At 39.1% G+C, this 27163-nt stretch overlaps 1 protein-coding gene across 3 annotated transcripts in view; it reads left to right on the top strand.

Moving 5' to 3' along the window:
- The window catches only part of EIF2AK3 (eukaryotic translation initiation factor 2 alpha kinase 3), a 67839-nt gene that overhangs the window by 12683 nt on the left and 27993 nt on the right, over window positions 1-27163 (top strand). For all 3 annotated transcript variants that reach the window (XM_035001097.1, XM_035001098.1, XM_035001099.1), the window contains exons 3-4: window positions 21626-21820; window positions 25502-25632. In XM_035001097.1, coding sequence (XP_034856988.1) covers window positions 21626-21820; window positions 25502-25632 — 326 coding nt within the window. The remainder of the gene's footprint in view (window positions 1-21625; window positions 21821-25501; window positions 25633-27163) is intronic.

Here is a 27163-nt window from a genome sequence, read left to right on the forward strand (position 1 = left end):
AGTTTGAAATATATACTGCAAAATCCTATAAATTATTCCCTGCATTTTCCCTCAAGCATACATCCTAATTGTAAACATGAAATTTTCTTAGAATGTAATTTTAGACAAATTTGATTATTTGCAAAAACAAAAACTCCTGTGACACATGACTCCAAGACTTGGGCAGCAACTTAGCTCCTCAGAGCTTTAGTGTCCTCATCAATAAGTAAGGACACTGCCTACTTTGTTGAGGTTGGGGGCAGGTTAAATGAGAGAAGTTAATTTTTCTCGCCTTTTGTCTTGACTCTGATAGATGAAGTTTCTGTCCTATTCTAGAGCTTTATTCTCTAGTTTAAGTCATTTAAAGTAAGGCCCTCTGTTGAGTTATGACTGCTGACATGGAATCTATCACCTCTGTTTTCCAGAATACCCTCAGCCTTCTATCTAAGCAGTCTGTTCCTCTGGGACAATCTCTCCGGGTGCTCTTTTTTTTTCTTTCATCATCAATTGTTCCCTTTCAGAAAGCTTTCTAGGGGCGCCTGGGTGGCTCAGTCAGTGAAGTGTCCCAACTCTTGATCTCAGCTCAGATCTTGATTGCAGGGTCATGAGTTCAAGCCCCATGCTGGGTGTAGAGCCTACTTAAAAACAAAACAAAACAAAAAGCTTTCCAGCTGGTATCAAATTTGAAAAAGACAAAACCTAACATGAGGGGCTTAAGAATGACCTGATTTGTGGTGATGGAATTTTCTGATGGGGATACTGCAACCAGTGCCCTATCTGCTCTTCTATAAACCCAGCCTGGACACTTTCCTGAAGCACCCAGGGAGGTGCTTAGGGAAATAGCACTGCCCAGTCTCCACATTTGTGTGGGCTAAGCCCTGACTAAGCTTTCACAGTGCATACTATTTATCAAACAGTACAGTTTGCTGTTATATCTGTCAAGAATACGGAACTTCTGTTTTTTGGAATTATTAATATAAATAGCAATTTTATTGTAAATTACATTAATAAATTTGAATCAGGTATACTATTCAAATGAATTACTACTCAAGCTAAACATTCATTGATTTGTGTTCTGCTGGGATTATGCTTGGGTTTGCATGTTTTGCTTTATTTTTTAAACTAGACATAAAAAGATGATCAGCAAAATCAGAAGATTGTGAGCTGTTTACATCTGAGGTAATGATATGGTGTGTCGTGGTGGTACAAAGCAGGTGTGTGTTTGCAATAAAATAGACACATGAACGAAAGATAAATTGCATGTTATGACAAAGTAGATGCAAATAGTTGTAATATCCCGAGTGCTATTGAGTGTGTTTAAATTATGTTAGCCATTTTTTTAAGTACAGTTCAACTTTCTCATTGTCCCTAGTCCATACCATTTTCTGTGGTTTATTAGGGCTCTCTTGTTTTAAGTGCCCTCCTTCCCACCCACTGCAAACTCTAGATCCTTTGGATAGAATACTTGTGAAATGTTGAATCTCAAGTATATTCGCAAAGTTTCATTGTGTCACTCTTACACAATAAATGACAAGCTCACTGGCCACCTTCCATTGCAGGAGAAGAATCCTGAAGCCTCTTCGCATTATCTAGATTTTCATTTTCTATTTTATGGAAAAAAATAAAAAATCTAGATATTGACCATCTGAGATAACGTGACAGATTTACTAGACTTTACGGCTGCCCCAGGTTCTTGAGACCATTTCTTGAAACAACACTGTTTCCGGGGTTGTAATATACACCTTATGTACTTTACACACAGTGTAAGCCTCATAAAGATCTTCCTGAGGTTGATGTGTTGGTGTCATTTTACAGAAGAGGAAACTGAAGCTCTGAGAAGTTACCTGCTTGAGATGATAGACCAGCTAGATGATAAAGCTGGGATTGAACCCAGGCTTGCCTGACTGTACTCCATTCTGCCTGCTCTGGGGCCATCACCCCATCGTGGGTGCACCTCCTCATTACAAACTCAGACTGCTCATCTACTATAGCAGGTCTCAAACTGTATTGTCCCATGACCCTTTACATTCTTAAAAATTGTGGAGAGTTCCAAAGAACTTTTTCCATGGGTTATGTCTATCTAGACTTAAACCATGTTAGAAATTAAAAAAGAAATTTTAAAGACTTGTTATTAAATCATTTAAAAAATGAACCCATTGATGATAGCATAAAAACATATTTTTATGAAGAATATTTTCTAGTTTAAAAATATTTTAGTGAGAAGAGGGGTGGCATTGTTTTGTATTTTTATAAATCTCTTTTTCTGGTTTAATAGAAGAAAACAGTTTTCATATCTGCTTCTGCATTCAGTGAGTTGCATTGTTGTTTTGGTTGAGCTATATGAAGAAGAAAATCCAGACACATACATATACGTAGTTAGAAAAGGAAGATGTATTTTAGAAGACTTTTCAGATGATTGGGTCATTCTTTTTTGATACTATACCAAAACAAGTGGAAGTTTCTTAAAGGTTAGTTGCACTGTAGAATCTGAAACCATATCAGTGAACATTTTGTCCTCTGTTACATTAACATCCATGTCTGTCTTGCCTTTTTTACTCATGCATGATGTTCTAACATCATTTGACAAATGTTGATTCAATGAGTTATACAGATCTTCCAGGTGTTGACCTATTTCTTGATAGAATATTTTAAAAATCAAATTTGCTATTATCGCCACTGATCTCATCAGAAAAGTCTTTAAGTATTGGGAAACTGTTGAGCTCCCATTGGTAGAGAGAGATTTTCCAAAACCTGATTTTCACTTGAAAACTTGAATTTTACCACAAATATGATCAGTTGTTTTCCTTGAGGTGAGAGGTTCACTTTGTGTATTTTTGAGAAAATGTTTGACAGATACCCAAGTCTCATAAGCATCTTTTTCCCCTCAGTTTTTTAAGTAGAAACAGAGCTCTGTGAACAGACAGTTCACAACTCGATCACAAGTTCTTTTCCTCAAGACGTGTTTCATTCGGTATGTGGCAGAGGTGCTGGTGTGTACTTCCTCCGTGGTTACGCTAGAAGCGTAAAAAGATGTGTACTCAGGTCCCAGAAAGAATGAAATTAGTGCTTTCTGTTGCTTCATCAGAACATTCCTGAGTGAAGCTTTTCTCTCTTCCTCTTCTTTTTTTCTTTTTTTCTTTTTCTTCTTGCTGTGAGCGTGTGCCAGTGAAGAATACAATGACTGCTCGTTTGATGCTTGATTCTCTTAATTTTCGTGCTAAGGCACTAGCAGTTTTAGTCACCATTGCTTTTTCTTTTTTCTTTTCTTTTCTTTTCTTTTCTTCTTTTCTTTTCTTTTCTTTTTAGTAGAGCATGGAGCCTAGTTCCCGGGCTTGAACTCAAGACCTGAGATCAAGACCTGAGCTGAGGTCAGGAGTCAGATGCTTAACCACCTGAGCCACCCAGGCGCCTCTAGTCACCGTTGCTTTTATACCCTCAGTGCAAATATCACCACAGTAAGAAAGCAAATAACACCTTAGTGGCAAAACTTTTTGACTCTCTGTACCTCTAAAAGCATCTACAGACCACAGTTTGAGAATTGCTGATCTAGTATGTGATAGAAATATAAGAATATTTGTAAGATACAAAGGAATGTATTGTGAGCTTGAGTCATCTATTCCTCTGCAAGGTGTGTGTTGCTCAACATCTATAAGTTGTGTTCAGAAGTTGGACAAAATGCCACAGAAAGGACACGTGGGTGGCTCAGTCGGTTAAGTGTCTGCCTTCGGCTCAGGTCATGATCCCAGGGTGCTGGGATCGAGCCCCGCGTTGGGTTCCCTGCTCAGCAGGGAGTCTGCTTCTCTCTCTCCCTCTGTGCCTCCTCCCTGCTCGTTCTCTCTCTCTCAAATAAATAAATAAAATCTTAAAAAAAAAAAAAACCACAGAAAGAGGATCAAAAACTGCTATTTGAAATGCCCTGAATATGATGCATAGACTTATAATACCTTTTTAAATGCATCTGATACAGTATTTTATGAAGGTACCTAACTTTTTGTGAGAAATAGTTAATTTTCTCTGTCTGAAGCCCAGCGTTTGGTACAGAGGTAAAGCCGAAGCCACCCAGTGACTGTAGGTAGATCCATGGGTCCCTGTGGGGATCCTGTATTAGAATGTTGCTTTCTCCACATTTTCATCAGGAGTGGTATGAAGATGAAACAGATAAAACCTAGAAGGCCAGGGAAGTTGTATTTCCTGTGGAGCAATTAGTAAATCTACTTACTAATCTAATGAAGAGGATTTGATAGACTGTATAATAATTTTTTTAAACTTTTATTTATTAAGTAATCTCTACCCCCCAATGGGGCTTGAACTCATGACCTGGAGATTGAGAGTTGCGTACTCTACCAAAGGATCCAGCCAGGCACCCTGACTATATAAAATTTTTTAAGTTACTGGGGTGCCTGGGTGGCTCAGTCAATTGGGCGTCTGCCTTTGGCTCAGGTCATGATCTCTGGGTCCTGGAATCCAGTCCTGGGTTCAGCGGGGAGCCTGCTTCTCCCTCTCCCCCGCCCCTGCTCGTGCTCTCTCACTCTCTCTCTCTTTCTCTCTCAAATAAATAAAATCTTAAAAAAAAATTAACTTATTAATGATAGAGGAATTGGTGATGAATCACAGGAACTTCTTACAATGTGTGGGATTGTGAGGGCGCCTGGGTGGCTCAGTTGGTTAAGCGACTGCCTTCGGCTCAGGTCATGATCCTGGAGTCCCGGGATCAAGTCCCGCATCGGGCTCCCTGTTCGGCAGGGAGTCTGCTTCTCCCTCTGACCCTCCACCCTCTCATGCTCTATCTCATTCACTCTCTCAAATAAATAAATAAAATCTTTAAAAAAAAAACAAAAGAACAATGTGTGGGAGTGTGGAGGAGGGGCTGGGATTCAGGGACTTGAGTTCTAGTCAGGATTCTTCCATTAACTGACTAGATGGCCTGGCTAAATTCTTCACTTGAATAGAGCTTTAATTTCCTTCTCTGTAAAATTATGGGATTGCACTAAATCTTAAAGATTGTTGTAACTTCAGGAATCAGGTACCGTCAGATACATGAAACACATAAATTATCTAGAGTTTTCAATTCCCCCCCCCACTTTTTTTTTTTTAACTACATTTAAAGATTCTTTAAAAAATAAAGCACAAATTCATTAGAAATTACTATTAGGTGCATATATTATTGCCTCCTGGCCTGCTCTGATATCGTCCTTAACCTTCTCTGGTCCAAAAGGCATATAAAATAGTATATTATGTTGCTTTAGTGGTGTTTTGATTATGTCAATGAAAAAATAAATTCCTAGAGGATAAGAGAGACTGACAGTTCCATTAAACAAGTGTTTTACATTATATTTAGACTGGTATGCTGTAGGGAGGTTGAGGTGTCTTGGGACACAGATCTGATTTGCCACTCTTTGCTCTTGACTAGGTAGTTACAAACTTCCTCAAAAGAATAGTGATAAACCGAGCTAAAACCCTGTGTGTGTGTGTGTGTGTGTGTGTGTGTGTGTGTGAGGCAAGTGTGCCCTAGGTTCTAAGCCTAATACTTACATAGTAGTAGCTAAGAATTTTGTTTTTAATTTTCGAAAAGACCACCTGAGGTGAAATCTGATTTGCTTTCCTCTGGTAATTTATATGCAGATTAAACCTTGAAAAGGGCTGAGGAGATTCGGCTGTGGTTCTTCATTGGTTGTCTTATTTTTTTTTTTTTTAAGATTTTATTTATTTGAGAGAGAGAGCTAGAGTGCACGCACCAACAGGAGGAGGGGCAGAGGGAAAAGCAGACTCCCCGCTGAGCAAGGAGCCTGACTTTGGGCTCACCAGGACCCCAGAATCATGACCTGAGCCAAAGGCAGACGTTTAACCGAAAGAGCCACCCGGGCATCTCTCATTGGTTGTCTTAAAATTTTGTTTTGTGACATATTAGCATACTTTTTCTTTGGGGTCTCTGGGTGACATTTGGATCACACTTCAAACCTAAGTAGATATAATATCCTTGAACTATCAACCTTTTTGTGCTTTGGAGCGCACATTCACAAACACACAGAGACCTTCCTTATCTTTATTTAGAGTGCATGTTATAATTGTATACATATAACTGGTTTGTCCTTAGATGATACCTGTACCTTTTCTTTATTTAGAGATACCATATCTGTTTTTTGTTTCAGTTTTCTGTTAAAATGCCTTTTTCTCCCCCCTCTTAAAAAGAACAAACAACTCTACTATAAGACTATAGTTAGAGTTTGGGGTTTTGTTTTATTTTCGGCATGTTTCTCCCCAAGGGACACCGCCTTTCTGTTTCAGACAGGTGCAGAAACAGACAACTATGATGCTAGAGCTTTCCAGCCTCCTCCTCACCCCTCATCAGACTCCATTCATTGAGAAGGGCCTTCATAGGTGGGGGGATCCTTTGAAAAGGGGATACTCTTAATGGTTAACGTGATTTGTTCACAAAGAGTTCATCAGTAGACCCTCAGAGTAGTGCTTTTATTAAGAGAAGATCCATAATCTCTCTTAAAGATTCTCTAATTTACACCGAAAGATGTCTGGTCATTTTGCGTTTTTTTCATTTGTACATAAACCAGCACATTTTGAGCCTGGATCTGTCATTGAATATTGCGATTTATTTGGAAAAGTCACTGTCGTTTGAGTCACATAGCAAGGCAATATGTAAATAATTGCTTAGGTTAATTGCTTTTCTTTTAATTATAAGAAATGGAACAGTGCTTTGATTTCATTTTGTTTTATTAATTCCTTAGCATGGCTGAAAGCGTTGCTGTGAACTAAACCAGTTTACTCTAGCATGCATGTTGCCAACTGAGAAATTGATTTGACCTTATTTTTTAGGAAATTGACTTCGCATGCGTATTATCTACTTCATGAATGTATAATGATCTAAATAAGGGAGAGAAGTTGCTAAAATCTGTGTTTTCATCATGAATGTGAAAAGTATGCTTAAAAGTTAGTCTGATAGTTTTCCTTGAGGTATTTTGTTCTTTAGGTTGATTATAGGTTGAGGAAAGAAAGAATGAAATAGTTACTATCTCCTTGGCATCTCACTGTTCTCAGGTGTTAATTCACAATCTTTGATGACAATAAATAACCAAATTGCTTCAGGATTTGTTTTTTCTTCAGCATTTCCTTTATAAAAAATAAAAAACTAAAAAAAAAGTCTACATTTCCTGTTAAGCAGGTCACATGGGATGCCTTCTCTAATAGCCAGATCTACTGGAAGATCTTATAATCCCTCATGTTAGATCATCTAAGGAGTTGTTAACCAGGCCCCCTTCCTTAGTCTGTGAGGTATGATTCCTAGGAACACTTTATTTTCAGCAAAAAAGCTTTCTTTATTCTCCCCATCATGGTAATTTCAGGGTTTTCAGGGAAATAAAGTTTTTCCTTAGCACAGTGCTGGAACTTTTTTTTTCTCTTAACATCACCAATAGCCAATTCTGGCATCTTGTCATCTAGTCACTTACTGGTTTTTGTTTAAGTTACCATTTTATGTCCCATACACAGTGTATCATTTTTAAAGAAATAAAATATACAAAACTATGCCTGTTAACTTTAATATTGTTCATCTTTGTGATCAATAAAGTACAGAACTTCTATATGATAAAGGAGAATTTTAGGGTTGATAGAGATTTCTGGTAAATCAAGACTGGTAACAGTTTGATGTATTTAATTCTTACACTGGATTCATCTGTATTTGGCTTTGAGGCTTTGTTTTGTTTTGTTTTTTTAAAGATTTTATTTATTTATTTGAGAGAGAGAATGAGATAGAGAGAGCACATGAGAGGGGGGAGGGTCAGAGGGAGAAGCAGACCCCCTGCTGAGCAAGGAGCCCGATATGGGACTCGATCCCGGGACTCCAGGATCATGACCTGAGCCGAAGGCAGTCGCTTAACCAACTGAGCCACCCACGCGCCTGAGGCTTTGTTTTTAAATGGGTGTTATAAATCCAGGTTGGGAAAGAAATAATTGATACGGCATAGTTAAGCTTTCTGCTTTCTTCTTGAATTTACTTTTGGAGAAGCTATTTAAATTCTAAAAGCTTTTTTGCAATTTTTGAAATTTGGTGTTCATGAACCATAGTTACTTTCTGAAGTTACCTTATAGAGAATAAAGGAAGGTTCATGATGAATTTATAACTACTCAGATGAAGAGTTTATATTTTTGTTTTGAACATTTTTCTTTAATAAGTATGCATATATATGCATATACACATGAATTTCATTAGAGGTTCAAAGTAGCATTACATATACATAACAACTTCTGTTTGATAAGTACTTTATAGTGTGTAAAGTGATACCAAACCCATTCTTATTTAATCCTCACATAACCTTGTAAAATATTCTTTTTAAATGTTTTAATGTTTGGGGGCGCCTGGGTGGCTCAGATGGTTAAGCGTCTGCCTTCAGCTCAGGTCATGATCTCAGGGTCCTGGGATCGAGTCCCGCATCGGGCTTCCTGCTCCTTGGGAGCCTGCTTCTCCCTCTGCCTCTCTCTCTCTCTCTCTGTCTCTCATGAATAAATAAATTTAAAAAAAAATCTAAAAAACAAACAAACAAACAAACAAAAAAATGTTTTAATGTTTTTTGTTTGTTTTAGAGAGAGAGTGCACGTGAGTGTGGGGGGGGGGATCCTAAGCAAGTTCCACGCCCAGCATGGAGCCCAACTCAAGGCTTGATCTCCAGACTCTGAGATCGTAACCTGAGCCGAAATCAAGAGTCAGACACTTAACCTACTGAGCCACCCAGGTGCCCCATAAAATAAATATTCTTATTAGCCCCTGTTTTTCAGATGACAAAATTGGGGCTCAAAATGTGTCAGAGATCTGTCTGATGTAATAAAGCCAAGACTCAACCCTAGATCTTTGGACTTAGCCCTTGCCCTCTTTCTGATGCTTCATGCTTTTTTTGTTGTTGTTTTGTTTTTGCATAGTCTTAAAAAATCTCCCATCATCCAAATATTTATTCATTACAAGGGAAAAATAGTTATTGTACAGTGGGGAAACTTGGCAGACCCCAGACATCTCCTTAACCAAGTGATCAAGGTTAACATCAACAAAAATAAGACTTATCAGATATAATGCACTGAGGAGGGCACAACATCACTCCTGTGGTTTTCTTGCCAAAAATGTATAACCTCAATCTAATCACGAAAAACCACTGGGCAAAATCACATTTAGGGACATTCTACAAAATACCTGACTAGTGCTCTTCAAAAGCCTTAAGGTCTAAGGCTTTGAACAACAAAGCAAGACTGAGGAACTGTCACAGATTGAAGGAAACAGAAAAATATGATAATACAATATGTAAACCTAGACTGGATCCTGAGCAGAAAAAGGACATTAATGAAAATACTTGTGAAATTCGAATACAGTCTATAATTTAGTTAATGGCATTCTTCCAATTTCTAAATTTCAAGATGGTAACATTAGGGGAAGCTAGATGAAAGATTTATAGAAACTATTTGCACTATTTTTACAACTTTTCTGTCAGCCTAAAATTATTTCAAATTACAATTTTAAAAAAATCCATACATTGGGGGAAAATTCCCAAGAGTTCCTTTTCCGACAGTCTTTCATAAAGAAAGAATCTGAAATACAAAAGATGTCATCATAGTGTTATTCATAATTTTAAAATTTAGAAACAACCTTTATGTTCCTAAAAAGGTTGCTGGTTAATACATTATGATCTCTGGGCTCTTGGATTTAAACAGAACCTGGGCACTGTTGACACCCCAAATACACATCTGTGCTGGTAGAGCTGAAGGCTGGCTTCACATCTATACGCAGAGGAAGGTCTAAAAGTCACATCAAATTAGTATCTGCCACCTCAACCTCAGTCTTCCCTGTGGCTTAGCTGAAACCTACAAGTCATCCTTGAGTTCCTTTCATATCCTTGTCTTCCAGGCTGCTCCATTAACAAGTCCCTTTGCTCTTCCTCCAAAACATACCATTAATCCATTTACGCTCTCCAGCACCATTGCTCCTCGTGATGCAAGGTCCTACCACCTCCCTTGGACCACTGCACAGGCCTCCCAGTTGCTCCCCTGTTTTGTCTATTGTCTGCTGTCATCACTGTCCATGCTGCCATCTGAATGATGTTAAAAGAATACATCAACCTGTTCCTCCTCTGCCTAAAGCCCTCCAATGGTTCCCTACTACGTGTAAAATAAGGTTCAACTTGCTTACCATTCCCTGCTGGGTCTTACAAGAGCTGGCCAGGCTTTGAGCTCTGGGCCTGTCCCCCATCCTCTCTCCTCCTCTCTCCTGTGTTCTGGCCAGAGTGGCTTCATTCAGTATCTTAAACAACAGTGCTTCATGCTTTTTGAAATACATCAGTACTTACCCATGTATTTGTGTTTTCTATAATAATAATTATAATTCTTAATGTGCTTTATCCAGAATAATTGCTGAAAGACATCATGTATAGAGCAGACTTAGCTTGCTGCTCAGCATATTGTGAGCATTTAATGCCTCTTAAACATCCCTAGTGGGAGAGTCAGAGGTACCTGAACTGAACACATCCCAAACGGAACTCCTCTTTAATGGGGTGGGAGTCTGGCAGGACTGTGCACTGGGGTACAGCAGTGCCCAAGATACATGAGATCCTTGCCCTCGTGGAACTCATGTGGCATCATGTGGAGCCAGCTGGGAACACAGATACAGAATAATTACAGTGTAAATAATGTAGTTGAGTTGTGGAAGCGGCCACATGGAAGGGTTGAACTAAGAGATTTAGCAAGGAGGCCTGACCCACCTAGATAGGAGGCCAGAGAAGCCTTCTCAGAAGAGGCGATGTTTACAACTGAGATCCCATGAGGAGAAGGAGCTGCCCAGGCAAGAGATGGGTAGAGCCGCAGGGAAAGACTGCTCTGGGAGAGGTGATGGTCTGTGTGGAGGCCTTGCGGTGGGAATTATCGGAGGATGGCAATAAGAGTGAGGGCTGGGGGATAGCAGGAGAGGTGAGCCTATTGAGGGAGGCCGGGGCCAGCTGATACAGGGCCTGGCAAGCTGTGTTGAGCATTTTGGATTTTATCCTGAGCCATCGGAAACCAATGAAGGATTTTAAGTGGGAGAGATTCCTCCACAGTCAAAATGGAAAGGGTTTCTCGACATTCTTTTTTGCTTTGAGACTTTCCATGAGACTCTGATAAAGCAAATGGTTGTCTCAGTGAGGCATTTGTATTACAAGCCAGTTATCGCTAACTGTGGAAGTATTTATAAACACCAACTAGCAGTTGGGGAAACCTGGAAGAAAATAGGAAAATTCCTAAAATTCTACTAAAACCAATCTCTTGAAGCACTTTTTTCTCTTACTTACCAACTTTCCTGGAATTTTTAAATGTTAGAGTTCTAGAAGTTTGGGTGTAGGTCGCCTTCTCACCCGATTCTCTTTCAAGGGGATTGTGTCTCTGTTCCTATGGCAGCAGTAATTCTCATTTTTCTCTTCAGCGCAGACCTGTACAGGCAAATGCCTCCTTAACATCTCTGCCTGGAGAGCTCTCAGTCACTCAGAACTCATCATATGTAAACACACTCCTGTTCTTCCTCTCTGTACCTGTTCCTAAGTCACTCCTAAATCCTCCTTTGGTCTTAGTTTAATTCCAGAGAATGTCAAAATCCCTTTCTGTTTTGACTGTCAAGAGCTGGGGCAATAGGTATAGGAGTGGAGAAAAGCAGGAGGCCTATGGATCCCCAGAGTGGTAGAAACATCAGTAGTCTGGGGACCAAAAAGACACACCTTTTAAAATAGCCGTGGAGGGGCGCCTGGGTGGCTCAGTCAGTTAAGTGTCTGACTTTGGCTCAGGTCCTGATCTCAGGATCCTGGGATTGAGCCCCGTGTTGGGCTCCACACTCAGCGGGGACTCTGCTTCTCCCTCTCCCTCTGCCCCTTCTCTCCACTTGTGCTAGCTCTCTTTCTGTCTCTCTCAAATAAATAAATAAAATCTTTAAAAAAAAAATAGCCATGGAGACTGAATTTGAGGATCAAGTACAGTAAGTTAATGTGGGGAGTTTTGTAAAACGCTGTAATGTTAGTTTTTGTCCAAGGTCACATAGCAAGTGGCATGCAGAGTCAGGGACCCAGGAATGAGGCAGGATGAGGTGCGCTCATCACCCTGTGCACACGGCTCCATTTCATACGTTGGATGCCTGCTGTTTCCCCATGTTAGCAAAACAGCTAGCATGGCCAGGAAAGTAATTGTTCAGGGAAAAGGGGATTTCCACATAATAAAAAAGCCAACAATTTAACACTTCCAATGGAATGTTTTTCTTGTATTTTACATCTTCCCAGTGTTCGTGAATTTTATCTTTTTATTCTTTGAGATCATCGTTGGAAGCATCAACTATTGTGTTATTCTAGAAATGCTTGGAGTTCTTGAGGTGGGACAGAGATTGTGTGCCCCTTTAGTGAATATTCTAGAATAGTTTTTTTCTGTCCTTTCCCTTATAGTCTGTGTTCATTCTTCCTTATCTGTACTATTGACAAGTCTGAGTCTTACCACACGCTTTTTTTTTTTTAAAGATTTTATTTATTTATTTGAGAGAGAGAGAATGAGAGAGATCACAAGAGGGGGGAGGGTCAGAGGGAGAAGCAGACTCCCTGCTGAGCAGGGAGCCCGATGCGGGACTCGATCCCGGGACTCCAGGATCATGACCTGAGCCGAAGGCAGTCGCTTAACCAACTGAGCCACCCAGGCGCCCCTCCACACGCTTTTTATAACTCCCTTCCCTGCCCTCCTTTTAACTTTATTGCTTCTTAGCTTGTACTTGGGACTTGGCTTTTGTAGCTCTCAGGGCCAGCGTGTTCTTTTTCCCTCTTTCCTGGTTGGATGCAACTCTTTGGATTTGAAAGGGTTTAATGTCTTAAGTCACTACTGAGAAAATAACAGTGTATGCAAATCTAGCTTCCAAAGCTACAGGAGGGAAAGTTCTTATTTATAGAAAAACTCTCACTAATAAATGCAGGAAGAATATAGAATTAGAGTCATTGTTTTATTCCCTTTATTGAAATAATAGGTCATCAGTTATGAAAAGTTGATGGAACACTTTAAAATGGAGAGATCAGGCTGACTCCCCCAAATCTACTAATTAATAGTAACAAATATGACATAGCACAGGGGTTGGCAAACTTTTTCTGTAAAGGGCTAGACAGTAAATATCTTGGGCTTTGTGGGCCAGATGGTCTATGTAGTTGTGGGGAAAAGCAGTCATAGACAATACATAAATAAATGGGTGTGACTGTGGCCCTAGAAGCCTTTACCTATAAAAACAGGCAATGGGTACAGGTCTGTGATTCAACAGTCTCAAAAAAGAAAAAAAAAAGAAAGCAGTGGGTCAGGTTTGGCTTGTAAACTGTAGCTTACTGGCCTTCAATGTAATAGGAAGTATGTAGCGCCACCTATGAAGTAGTCTTATAAGAAAACCAAACCTGCATCAGATCAAAGCTCCAGGTTTAATCACACACTTTTCAGAAAGCACAGGGGATAAAGGAACAAGTTAAATGACATGCAAAACAGACTGTGGGACATTCTATAGGATAAATAATAATCTGGTTTCTCAAGCAAATCAGTGTGTGAAAAAGGAAATAAAGGGGCTCCTATGGGGGAAAAAAGAATCAAATGTAATATGTGGAGTTTGAATTCCTTGTTGGAACAAGCCAATTGTATATCTTTGAGACAATCAGGGAAGTTTATTTTATTTTATTTTTAAGATTTTATTTATCTATTTAATTGACACAGAGAGAGAGAGAGAGACAGCGTGAGAGGGACTCAAGCAGGGGGAGTGGGAGAGGGAGAAGCAGGCTTCCCGCAGAGCAGGGAGCCCGACGCAGGGCTCGATCCCAGGGCCCTGGGATCATGACCTGAGCTGAAGGCAGTCGCTTAACCAACTGAGCCATCCAGGCGCCCCAGGGAAGTTTAAATATTAGATGATTTTAAGGAATTACTCTCAATTCTGTTAGATGTGATATTAGCATGGTAGTTATTTTTCAGCAATGAATACTGAAGTATTTATAGGTGAAATGGCATGGTGTCTGGGATTTACTTTAAAACATGCTAGTAAACAAATATATGTTGTGGGTGGATGGAGGACAGATGAAACAATTAGCAAAATTTAATAATTGTTGAAACTGAATGATAGATTCATGAGGTTTTCTTAGTCTCTTTATACTTTATATGTTTCAAAATGTTCAGAATAAGTTAAAATAAAGTTGAATATACCCCAAAAAGTATACGTGTCAATGGTGGGGGTGGGGGTACATAGAAAAAGAAGGAAGAACCAAATTTAAAAAATATATTTTATACAGTTAGAAGAATTTTTGTTTTTATTGCTGGTTATATTTATTTTAGTAGTAGCACATCCTACATTTTCTCAGTTGAAGTTCCTTCTGTCATTTGGCAATAGAATTCTTATATTCACATTCTAATTTCAAATAGCGCTCCCTGATTACATGTGCCACTGGTATTCATTATGCAATTTAGGTTTTGTTCAGAAATAGAAATTGAATTATTTTACCAGACTGCTTTGTGATTGCATGGATAAAGATCTTGATTGGCTCTTTGGCCCTGAGTTTGCCAACCAATGTGAAAACCTTTTATTTTAAAATTATGAACAGGAAATAAACAAATGGAGGAGGGAAAAAAACCGCATAAAATAACAACAATTTATATTTTTAAAAAAATGACTGATAGAGGAAGCAAGTCACGCAATTAGTCTGAGAGGCAGAGCAGCGAATCAGAACAAACAGCTGCTCACAGAGACGAATCAGTGGAATGTGAAAATGCATCGCATCACCATAACCTACATTTTTTCTACCAAGAGATTTGCAGCTGACTCTCCGAGTGACTCATTCCTGTGCTGGGCGGGTGAGGTAATGCTCTGGTGAGGGCTGATGTCATCTCACTACCTGAACTGCATGCATATAGCATTTCTTGTGGTTCTCAAGGAAAAGCACCATCTGCTTTCACATACGCTGCCTGAAAGACTTCACAAAGATTGGTGCAAGGTTAGCAGCCGTGGGGATGACTCATAAGCAGCCAATTAGCGAAGAGCAGCTATTTCAAAGTGAGCTTTTAAAATCAGAATGCAGAAATACGACATGATGATTAAGTATTGAATCATAATGCTTTTTTTGTTGTTTTGGGTTTTGCACTTTTCTCGCTGAGTTCATGCTGTTGAAGATTTCACTTTTAAAACAAGGCAACTTTTCTCAATATGGTCCATCATGTCAAATCTTCTTGGTTGTTTAAACCACATATTATGTATGTATGTACGTGTATAATTTTTTTTTAGTATATGTGCTGCTGAAGCGAGCACTAAAGCTTATTTTTATTGTGGAAAAGTTTGTTTTCTTTTACATTTGGAGGCATATAGATTAATTTTAAAGCAGAGATGAATTTTAGTCCATATTAGTTTGACAGTATTTTGTTTTTTAGTTTTTGGGGTTTTTTTGCAGCACTTAGGAGTCATTCTGTTTCTTAAGGATCTGTTACTACTTTAGGAGAAAAGAGGTGGTTAATGGAAGAGGAAACAAGTCAAAATAAATGTTATCTGTTTACTACAGACCCTCTAACCCCTCTTCCTCTTTCTTTTAGTGATCACACCTGCTTTCCTTGTTTGTACTTAACTAGTACTACTGTTGATATGACCAGATGACTGAAATACCTGTTTTTTTAACTCTATCATAATTTGAATTTACTGTTTTAGTGAATAAAATAAAGAATACCTGGGCGCCTGGGTGGCTCAGTCGTTAAGCGTCTGCCTTCAGCTCGGGTCATGATCCCAGGGTCCTGGGATTGAATCCCACATCGGGCTCCCTGCTCAGCGGGAGGCCTGCTTCTCCTCCCACTCCCCCTGCTTGTGTTCCTTCTCTCGCTATCTCTCTCTCTGTCAAATAAATAAATAAAATCTTAAAAAAAAAATAATAAAGAATACCTAACATAATATGAAAGGTAGAAAGCAGTAAATACTTGATTTTCTAACTGATATGTAACTCAAAATGGGAGATCATATTGGCTACATATTGTTTTCCTAGGGTATGTTTACTAATGACCTAACTCTGTTCTTAATGACAGTTTCAAGTTGGACATTCTACAAAAGATAAAAAGAAAAGTTTTAATTAAAAAAAAATAAAATAAGAAAGCAAAGAATAAGATAGTGATGTGAAAACTCTAAGGTAATAAGAGGCGGTATACTGATGCCATTTGAGAGTTTATTAAAAACCCCCAAATGTTTTTTCAATAAAGAATAATAGTGATCTTTAAATACCCAGAATTAGAAAAAGTCAATTATCATATGGTTTCACTTATTTGTGGAACATAAGGAATAGCATGGAGGACATTAGGAGAAGGAAGGGAAAAATGAAGGGGGGGAAATCGGAGGGGGAGATGAACCATTAGAGACTATGGACTCTGGGAAACAGAGGGTTTTAGAGGGGAGCGGGGTGAGGGGATGGGTTAGCCCGGTGATCGGTATTCAGGAGGGCACGTATTGAATGGAGCACTGGGTGTTATACACAAACAATGAATCATGGAACACTACATCAGAAACTAATCATGTACTGTGTGGTGACTAATAGAACATAATAAAAAAATAAATAAATTCCCAAAATTATGACAAACTTTTGTTTTAATGCTATGGCCTTCTGAGTTGAATTACAGAGCTCCTGTAAGGCTCTTGAGCCTTTTTCTTTTCTTTTCAACCTCTTATTTGGAAATAATTTCAAACTACACAAGGTTGCACAAATAGAAATGATATCAAAAAAAAAAAGACCAATCTTTATATACCAAGATTAACCTACCCCAAACCTTGTTTGCTTTATCATTTGAGTTGTCTCTCTTTCTTTTTCTTTCCCCCAACCTCTCCTACACATTTTTTTTTCCCTAAAACATTTGGAGATAAATCAGCTATCCATCCATCATGGCCCTGTACTCCCAAATGCTTCAGTGTGTATTCCTAATAGAGATATTCTGCTACATAATCACTACATAGTTCTCAACTTCGTAAGTTTATATTGATACTTTAATCTGCCGTCCATATTGCAGTTTTATCATATATTGCAGTTGATCTCGAACAGGTGTACCTCGTTTTACTATGTTTTGCAGATACTGCATTTTTAGAAATTGAGGGTTTGTGGCAACCCTGCATCGAGCAAGTCTGTTGGCACCATTTTTCCAACAGCATTTGCTCACTTCACGTCTCTGTGTCACCACTGGTAATTCTCACGATATTTCAGACTTTTTCATTGTATTTGTTAAGGTGATCTGTGATCAGTGATTGTGACTAGCTGAAAGCTCAGATGACAGCATTTTTTTTAGCAATAAAATATTTTTTAATTCAGGTATGTACATTATTTTGTAGACAGAATGCTACAAATACAAATAGAATGTAGACAAATGCTAGTGCACATTTAACAGACTACAATATAGCATAAATGTAACTTTTACAGGCACTGAGAAACCAAAAATTAATTTGCCTTGTTTTATTGAGGTGGTCTGGAACCAAACCCACAATATCCGTAAAGGATGCCATGATATCTTTTATAGTGTCCTTTACCTCCAGTACACCCTCTGGTTTAGGGTCAGGTAGTACATTTATTTGTCTTGTTAGACTCTTTTAATCTACATTTTCCCACAGACTGTGTCTTTTATGATGCCGACATTCTGAAGAATATGGTCTCTCTGCCCTTTTATTTAAAAAAGTAGAAATTTCTTCATTTCAGGGAACCTGGGTGACTCAGTGGGATAAGTGTCCAACTCTTGCTTTCAGCTCAGATCGTGGTATCAGGGTTGTGAGTTCGAGCCCTGCAACAAGCTCAGTGCTGGGTGTGGAGTCTGCTTAAGATTCTCTCTCTCCCTCTCCCTCTGCCCATTCCACCCGCCCCCGCCCCCCACATGTGCGCACACATTCCTGTGTGCACCTGCTCTCTCTCAAAAAAAAGAAAAAGAAAAGAGAAGTTACACTGTGTGCTTGTCCAGTGTTTCCTGGTGATTAGATCTAGGTTGTTCATTCTTGGCTTAGAATCCTGCACAGGGGAAGTGCCCTCTCTCAGGGTGTCACATCTGTCCCTCATTGGTGATGTTAATTTTGATCATCTGGTCAAGGTATTATCTAAATTCTCCACTATGTAATTACTGGGTTTTTTTGTTTGCTTCTGTTTTTAGTTTCTTGTAACTAATAAGCAGTCCATGGGTAGACCCTTTAAGACCGTGCAAATATCCTACTCCTTGTCAAAATTTCCACCTTCCTCGATTTAACACCATTGCTGATTTTTGCTTGATGTAGTCTTTACTATGATGGTTGCAAAATTTTAATTTTTCCAACCTTACCCCTCCCTTCATATTTACTAGTAGACACTTGGCATTTTATTGTAGTAAGAGCCTTCCCTTCTCCCCCATGTATTATTTATCTATTTATTATCAGTATGCACTCATGAATTCTTTTTTTTTTTCCCTTCAGTACTTAATTATTTTGGTACTTAAGCTGTTCCAGATTTGCTCAGTGGTGTACTTCTATCTTTTCTGTGCACATCCTTACTCTCTAGAATAATAAGATGTTAAAGTCTCATCCTGTCCCTCCCCTGCTCCAGCTCTGGAATTAGACATTTCTCTGAGGAGCCTTGATTCCTTCAGTGGGCAGTAGAATTGGAAAACAAAACCTAGGCACTAGGTCTGGGTGCATTGCTTTTACAGCCACTGTATAAACATTGTAGAAACAGAAATGTAGAAATGTTAGTGTATGTGGTAAATATTTTTTAGAGGTACAGTAAACAGTTTTTGAGAATGTAATGCTATCTCAGTTTATAGTTACAGCAAAAGGTAAAGTACAGTGTTAAGGAATGGGAAGATCTTTGTCAGCAATCTTACACTGCTAAAATTTTCTTGGACTTCAAAGCAAAAGCATAAGTGAGGCCCACTTGAAGGCCAGATGGGATTTCAGTGGGCAGTGTTGGTACTGGAGGGTGTTTCAGGGAGAAGAAGTGACATTGACAATGATATCACTGAACAGTAACAGTAACGTTAAATATCACGTGTAAGGGGTGATGCCCTATTTCTGCCCAAAAGTGGAAGACAAGGAAGAAAAGGTTGTTTGAGGTCACGTTTAGAGGACTTTGAGTGTCAGATTTAGGATTTGGCGTCTTTAATAAGAAGATAATTGAGAACTGTTGAAGATTTTTGAATAATGTCATAACAAGCTTAACTCTGACTCAGAGATTAATCTAGAAGATACGTAGAGTTTAGATTGAGGAAATTGCCAGTTCAGAACTGTAAAGAGGCTGTTATAATAGTTCAGGCAGGAGATATAGGGATTTGAACTAGAACATGAAAGAAGTAGATGAGAAGAATGGTTTTCTACCAGCTCTTGAGAATTCCAAGGTATAGGGGCCAAGCTAGAGGGAAGGGAGGATTGTGTGAGCGCTTGTAGTGACTATGTGGGCGTTTTCAGGTAAATAGCCCTTTAAAGATAGGATTCTTTTTTTTTTTTTTTTAAGATTTTATTTATTTATTCATGAGAGACAGAGAGAGAGAGAGAGAGAGAGAGAAGCAGGCTCCCAAGGAGCAGGGAGCCCGATGCGGGACTCGATCCCAGGACCCTGGGATCATGACCTGAGCCGAAGGCAGACGCTTAACCGTCTGAGCCACCCAGGTGCCCTAAAGATAGGATTCTACTTGAGGAACAAAGAAGTACATAGAGAAATTTTGCTATAAAAAAAGTTAAGATCAGGGCGCATGGGTGGCTCAGTTGTTAAGCATCTGCCTTTGGCTCAGGTCATGATCCCAGGGTCCTGGGATCGAGCCCTGCATCAGGCTCCCTGCTCCGTGGGAAGCCAGGTTCTCCCTCTCCCACTCTCCCTGCTTGTGTTCCCTCTCTTGCTGTCTCTCTCTCTCTGTCAAATAAATAAATAAAATCTTTAAAAAAAAAAGTTAAGATCAACATTTGGACTTTTTTTTTTTTTTTAAGATTTATTTATTTATTTTGATAGGGGCAGGAAAGGGGCAGAGGGTGAGGGAGAGAATCTCAAGCAGACACCCTGCTGAGCCCAGAGCCAGAGCTGGACATGGGGCTCGATCTCACAACCCTGAGATCATGACCTGAGCCAAAATCAAGAGCCAGACTTTGACTGAGCCACCCAGGCACCCCTTGTTTTTTTGTTTATTAAACTCATACTTCTTTATATTCCCTTTTTCCAAGGTTTTGAGCCTGGTCAGGAAAATAGTTGTGTTATTAGCTGAAGTAAGTCAAGATGTATATATTTTTAAATACCAAAAGGTCAGCGTCACAAAGCCATGCACTAATAACTCTTCCTCAAGAAACAAGATGTTCATGGCCAAAAACTTTAGAGTTACCCTGAACTCTTTTCTTTTGCTTATACTACACAGGGAGTCCTCCATGAAATCCTGTTGGCTTTGCCTTCCTGTTATATCCCAAATCTGATTGCCTACAACACCTCCAGTGCTGTCATCCTAATTGGAGCCATCATCATCTCTTGCATGGAGAATGCCTCCACCCTTGCCTCTATAGCTTGTTCGTGTTCCTGTGCTTCCTCCAACGTGAAGGGCATTCTTGCACCTTAAGGTCTTTGCAAAGGCTGTTCCACAGATATAAGCATGGTTAACCCCCCCCAAGTTCAGGTTTTGCTCAGATGTTACTTTCTCAGCAGGGCCTACCCTGAGCTCCCTGTTGGCAGTCCCCTCCCCTCCCCTACGCACATTTTCTAGTCCCACTTTATTGTGTTCCTTTTTTCCCTGTGGTATTTATCACTTCACATACTCTGTGATTATTCATTATGTTGTTTGTCTCCCGACACCAGAGTTTGAACTCCACAGGGCAGTTATTTTGGTTTGGTTTGGTTTGGTTTTGCTCTGCTCACTGGTCTCTCCCAAGCAGCATACTCATGCCCGCACATAGTAGGCCCTCAATACACATTGATAAAAGAAGGAAGGACAACTTTGAGCCTAAAATCAGTAAACGTTGTTCCCAGGTTTGTGGCGCATAGCAGGTTTGAGAAAGTAAGTAAAGGATGGGATACTGCTTGAATCAACCTGTGTTCCATGGATCTGAGCCTGTGACAGTAATTGCCCTGGATAAAATAGGTCTGGAAGATACTGCATATACTGTCCCTTTACTAGAAAATCATATTGCACATTAGCTTTTTTTTTAATAGAGCACGGGGGAGGCTGGGAAGGGAGGGGCAGAAGGAGAGGGAGAGAGAGAATCTTCAGCGGAATCCATGCCCAAAGCAGAGCCTGATGTGAGGCTTCATCTCACAACCCTGAGATCATGACCTGAGCTGAAATCAAGAGTCAGACACTTAACCAACTGAGCCACCCAGGTGCCCCTGTACATTAGCATAGTAATTGCTATAAGAACAACTGTAATAACCTCTTCTTGAACTGACTTGATCACAAAACTTTCTTTTGGCAGCTCACTTATCATTATGGGACACCCATAGCAAACAGAGTTTGAGAAAAACCATACTAGAATATTATATGTAGGCCCCAGGAGAGACTGGCCAGTTGTTTTAAATTGTTTTTTGGTTGATGAACTGTACCATTTCACATACTGTTCAGAAGGAGGCTGGAGAATGTCAGGCTCAAGACTCCAGCTCTTAGATACTAAAGTGATTATCCCTTTAAAAGTTAGCTTTTGTTTTAGGTATTTGGGAATAAGATGATCATCCCTTCTCTGGATGGAGACCTCTTCCAGTGGGACCGGGACCGTGAGAGCATGGAAACAGTTCCTTTTACAGTTGAATCACTTCTCGAATCTTCTTATAAATTTGGAGATGATGTTGTTTTGGTTGGAGGAAAGTCTCTCACAACATATGGACTCAGTGCATACAGTGGAAAGGTGAGTGAAAATGTTGAATTATTTGGGGAGAAATCAGAATAAATAGGGATGGAAGAAATAATTTATTAAGTTATACTATTACTGGTTGAAGTTTATTATTATTTGTCCCTCAAGGATATCGTTTGTTTTAATAAAAGAACTATGAAGTAGAAAGGGCAAAATATTAAGAAAACTAAATGTATCCAAGACAACAGAATGAACAGCAGAGCCAGGAATAGCAGGAGGAAGAGAATTAATAAATAAGGTCTAGTGTGTGTCAGTTGCGTTTTACATACATTATTTTGAAATCGTCACAGTATTCCTAAAGGTCACACATTTTTGTTTCCATTTGGACAGATGAGGACTCCTCCAAATATTAATAATAATCCCGATAAGAATAATTGCTATTAATTTATTTATCTAGTTTGATCCTGTAATCCAAGAGGAAAGTTGTACTCATTTTACAGATGAGAAAACTGAGACTTTAAAAAGTTCAGAAACGTCTGAGGTTAGATTTGACTTAGGTCTGTCTGATGGTAAAGTCATACTATTAAGACCTAGATTTTCTCTAATGTTAGTTTTTAGGATATAATCATAATGTGCTCCTAAGATTGGGTCTTATACTATAAATCTCTTACTAGGAATAATTAATTAAAAACATCCTTTGTAGAAAGGTAAAAATCTTTTATTTTATTCATTCATCTGGTGATGGACATCGTGGCTCTTTCCATAGTTTGGCTATTGTGGACATTGCTGCTATAAACATTGGGGTGCACATACCCCTTTGGATCCCTACATTTGTATCTTTGGGGTAAATACCCAGTAGTGCAATTGCTGGATCGTATGGTAGCTCTATTTTCAACTTTTTGAGGAACCTCCATACTGTTTTTCTAGAGTGGCTGCACCAGCTTGCATTCCCACCAACAGTGTAAGAGCAGTCCCCTTTCTCTGCATCCTCACCAACATCTGTCGTTTCCTGACTTGTTAATTTTAGCCATTCTGACTGATGTGAGGTGGTATCTCATTGAGGTTTTGATTTGGATTACCCTGCCAAGTGATGTTGAACACTTTTTTGTGTGTCTGTTGGCCATTTGGATGTCTTCTTTGGAAAAATGTTTGTTCATGTCTTCTGCCCATTTCTTGATTGGATTATTTGTTCTTTGGGTGTTGAGTTTGATAAGTTCTTTATAGCCATCAAAAAGCCCGAAATCTTGTCATTTGCAATTAGAGGGTCTTATGCTAAGCAAAATCAGGAAGACATGTATCATATGATCTCACTGATATGAGGAATTCTTTTTTTTTTTTTTAAGATTTTATTTATTTATTTGACAGAGTGAGATAGCGACAGCAGGAACACAAGTTGGGGGAGTAGGAGAGGGAGAAGCAGGCTTCCTGCCGAGCAGGGAACCCGATGCGGGGCTCAATCCCAGGACCCTGGGACCATGACCTGAGCTGAAGGCAGATGCTTAATGACTGAGCCACCCAGGTGCCCCTAATATGAGGAATTCTTTTTTTTTTTTTTTTAAGATTTTATTTATTTATTTGATAGAGAGAGACACAGCGAGAGAGGGAACACAAGCAGAGGGGGTGGGAGAGAGAGAAGCAGGCTTCCCCCGAGCAGGGAGCCCGAAGCGGGGCTTGATCCCAGGACCCCGGGATCATGACCTGAGCCGACGGCAGACGCTTAACAACTGAGCCACCCAGGCGCCCCGATATGAGGAATTCTTAATCTCAGGAAACAAACTGAGGATTGCTGGAGTGGTGCGGGGTGGGAGGAATGGGGTGGCTGGGTGATGGGTATTGGAGAAGGTATGTGCTATGGTGAGTGCTGTGAATTGTGTAAGACTGTTGAATCACAGACCTGTACCTCTGAAACAAATAATACATTATATGTTAAAAAAAAAAAAAGAAGAAGAAGAAGAAGATAGTAGGAAGGGAAAAATGAAGGGGGGGAATCAGAGGGGGAGATGAACCATGAGAGACTATGGACTCTGAGAAACAAACTGAGGGTTCTAGAGGGGAGGGGGGGGTGGAGGGATGGGTTAGCCTGATGACGGGTATTAAGGAGGGCATGTACTGCATGGAGCACTGGGTGTTATACGAAAACAATGAATCATGGAACACTACATCAAAAACTAATGATGTAATGTATGGTGATTAACATAACATAATAAAATTTAAAAAAATCTTTTAAAAATAAAAACAATAAAATAAAATAAACGATTAAAAAAATCTTTTATTTTAATCCCTTAACCTTGATATGTGAATATTTTATATAGAGAGTTAAGAATAAAACAAGGAAGAGTAGAAAAATGATCTTTTGACCCTTGAGTTTTTCAAACGTTAATGATTCCTTATCTGAGTGTTAGGCCCATAGCCCCGTCTTGCTCTTGCGGGTGTTTCTCGGCCTTCCCCACTGCCCGCATCCACATTGTACTGAGGAGGCAGGGAGATAGATCCTCAGTTGCCTTCAGTATTCTCACCCGTAAAACAGTGAGATTGAACCCAATCGTCCGGCTCTCTGATTTGATGTGCTGCTACAAAACTCTGGTATTCTCCCGGGTGTGCTACTCTCTGTGAGGATTTAGGTTCAGACCATGCTGAGTCCTTTTTCTTTCTAATGAAGATTTGAAGGAGGCACTTTTAAAAAAAATTTTATTTGGTTATGTTATGTTAATCACCATACATTACATCATTAGTTTTTGACGTAGTGATCCATGATTCATTGTTCGCATATAACACCCAGAGCTCCATTCAATGCATGCCCTCCTTAATACCCATCACCAGGCTAACCCATCCCTCCACCCCCCCTCCCCTCTAGAACCCTCAGTTTGTTTCTCAGAGTCCATAGTCTCTCATGGTTCATCTCCCCCTCCGATTCCCCCCCCTTCATTTTTCCCTTCCTACTATCTTTTTTTTTTTTTAACATATAATGTATTATTTGTTTCAGAGGTACAGGTCTGTGATTCATCAGTCTTACACAATTCACAGTGCTCACCATAGCACATACCCTCCCCAATGTCCATCACCCAGCCACCCCATCCCTCCCCCCGCCACCACTCCAGCAACCCTCAGTTTGTTTCCTGAGATTAAGAATTCCTCATGTCAGTGAGATCATATGATACTTGTCTTTCTCTGATTGACTTATTTAGCTTAGCATAATACCCTCTAGTTCCACCCACGTTGCTGCAAATGGCAAGATTTCATTTTTTGATGGCTGCATAATATTCCATTGTGTATATATACCACATCTTCTTTATCCATTCATCTGTTGATGGACATCTTGGCTCTTTGAAGGAGGCACTTTTAAATACTATAGCTATTAGGAAAGGTTTAAGTCTTTAAAAACCTAATACTTCCATCAAATGGAAACTCTGAGGCTAATTTTTTTTTAATTCACCTGGAATTTTATTAATGATATTATTGCTAGGAGGTCACAACTGGTTATCTGTTTCTTTTCGTGTATTCCATGGAAACCCCCCAAATAAAACTAAAATTTCCTAAATCCTTAAAATCATTCCCTGAACAAAATATTTATTGTTTCCTTTATGGTTCTAAATAACTCATTTTAGGAGTTGATAGTTTAACTGATGCTTCTTAATACTTAGAGAGCTCAATTTTTTATAAATTATATTGATTCTTTTAATGTCTCTGATCTCCTATAACCTGTATTCTTCACAAAATTTATATCTGTCTTTTCAGGTGAGGTACATCTGTTCAGCTTTGGGTTGTCGCCAATGGGATAATGATGATATGGAACAAGAAGACATCCTGCTTCTGCAACGCTCGCAGAAAACTGTTAGAGCTGTCGGACCTCGCAGTGGCAACGAGAAGTATGTATTCAGAGAATGCTGCTGTTGATAATTACAGGTTCAGCAAAACCCAAATTTATCAGATTTTTCTTTATGGAGATTTCCTGAACTATTTTCTTGTCCTAAAGACATACAACTCTTTTAAGAGAAACTTAGGCCCTAAATTAAAAATGGTCTCATGATTATCAACAAATCCCAAATTGAAAACTCCCACCATAGGCTCTGGAGGTGGTAACCGGGAAAAGGCCCATACGATGACTATAGCAAACCTCACTGATCGAATTTCTTTGAATGCAGAGCACTCTTAAGACAAAGTTAATGTGCTTTATTTCAACTTGCATTTCTGACTCTGTAGTTCTCTCTAGTAAGTAATTTCACAGTGTGTTTGACAACCCCAATTTTAAAATATGTTTTAGTCTATTTTCTTAAAGTATAATTTATTTTGTCAAATGCCTTTTTGTTTCCCTTTTCAAATAAAGAATTCTTTATGTAATTTTTACATTTAAATATGTGATTAAAAAGTAAGATGATGAGATGACATGTGCTGATCCTAAATCACATGCTTGGTTTTTTTTTAAACCTTTTTTAAATTTTAACTTGCCTGTAGTAAAAATCATTGGAGATCTCATCTTTATCTTTTGAAAATGAACCAGACTTTCAGATTTTGTCTAATCTGATGCAATATAATTCAGTTTCCTTTCCTGTTTTCTCAAACTCAGTTAAGAAAATATTTCTGTGTTCACTGGACTATGAATAGGGCTTTGCATCTGCTGGCAACCTGACCTTCTTTATCCTGATGGGATTTTGTCTCCTTAAGTATTTGAGTGTCCGCTGGGTGTCCAGCCACCAATAGGAACAGATGTCCAACTTAACAGAATTTTGAGTTACCGGAATAGGAAGAGTCTGGGGTCTAAGATCCATGTTCCTTAAGTATATTTTTTTAATAGACATCAGAATTATTAAACCACTTTATATCTAAGTGACAAGTCATTATACTGTCAATAGTTAAGTGATTTTTCTATATATTGATTATAGAGGAAACATTATTATTGCCACTTTATGGATGAGGACACTGAAACTCAGGAAAGGTTCGATGACTTGCCAGATCTCAGGAGAGATCTCAGATTGGAGCTGAGGTGGTATGGCCTTCAGCCTTGGTACGCTGGGTCACATTGCCTTTCAGGGCTATGTTTTCATATAAATATAAAATTGATGCATTCAACTTGCTGTGTACCATTGGTTTACTGGGATGTATTAATTTATCTGCACTTGAATGAAATGTGCCCAGACTTTAATAAAGAAAGCAGATTGCTGCTGCCCTTAATTTAAGGTAACTTTGATGTGTCTGGAGAAAATCGTTCTGATTTGGAAATGTGAACATTTGTTAATTTTTGAGGGAAAATCTGTCCCATAGCCATTGTTGGTTTACAAGGTAGAACCATTGTTTATAAAGGACCAGAACAAAGTGATGCCCTCTTGTGGCATAAACCAGTGGAACACTTCCAGAAAATTATGTTGAGTTCTTTTTCTCATCACAAAATTTTAGTGTTTG

Source organism: Mirounga leonina, unplaced genomic scaffold, assembly GCF_011800145.1.
Source record: "Mirounga leonina isolate KUSES-001 unplaced genomic scaffold, KU_Mleo_1.0 Mir_125, whole genome shotgun sequence".
NCBI lineage: Eukaryota > Metazoa > Chordata > Mammalia > Carnivora > Phocidae > Mirounga > Mirounga leonina.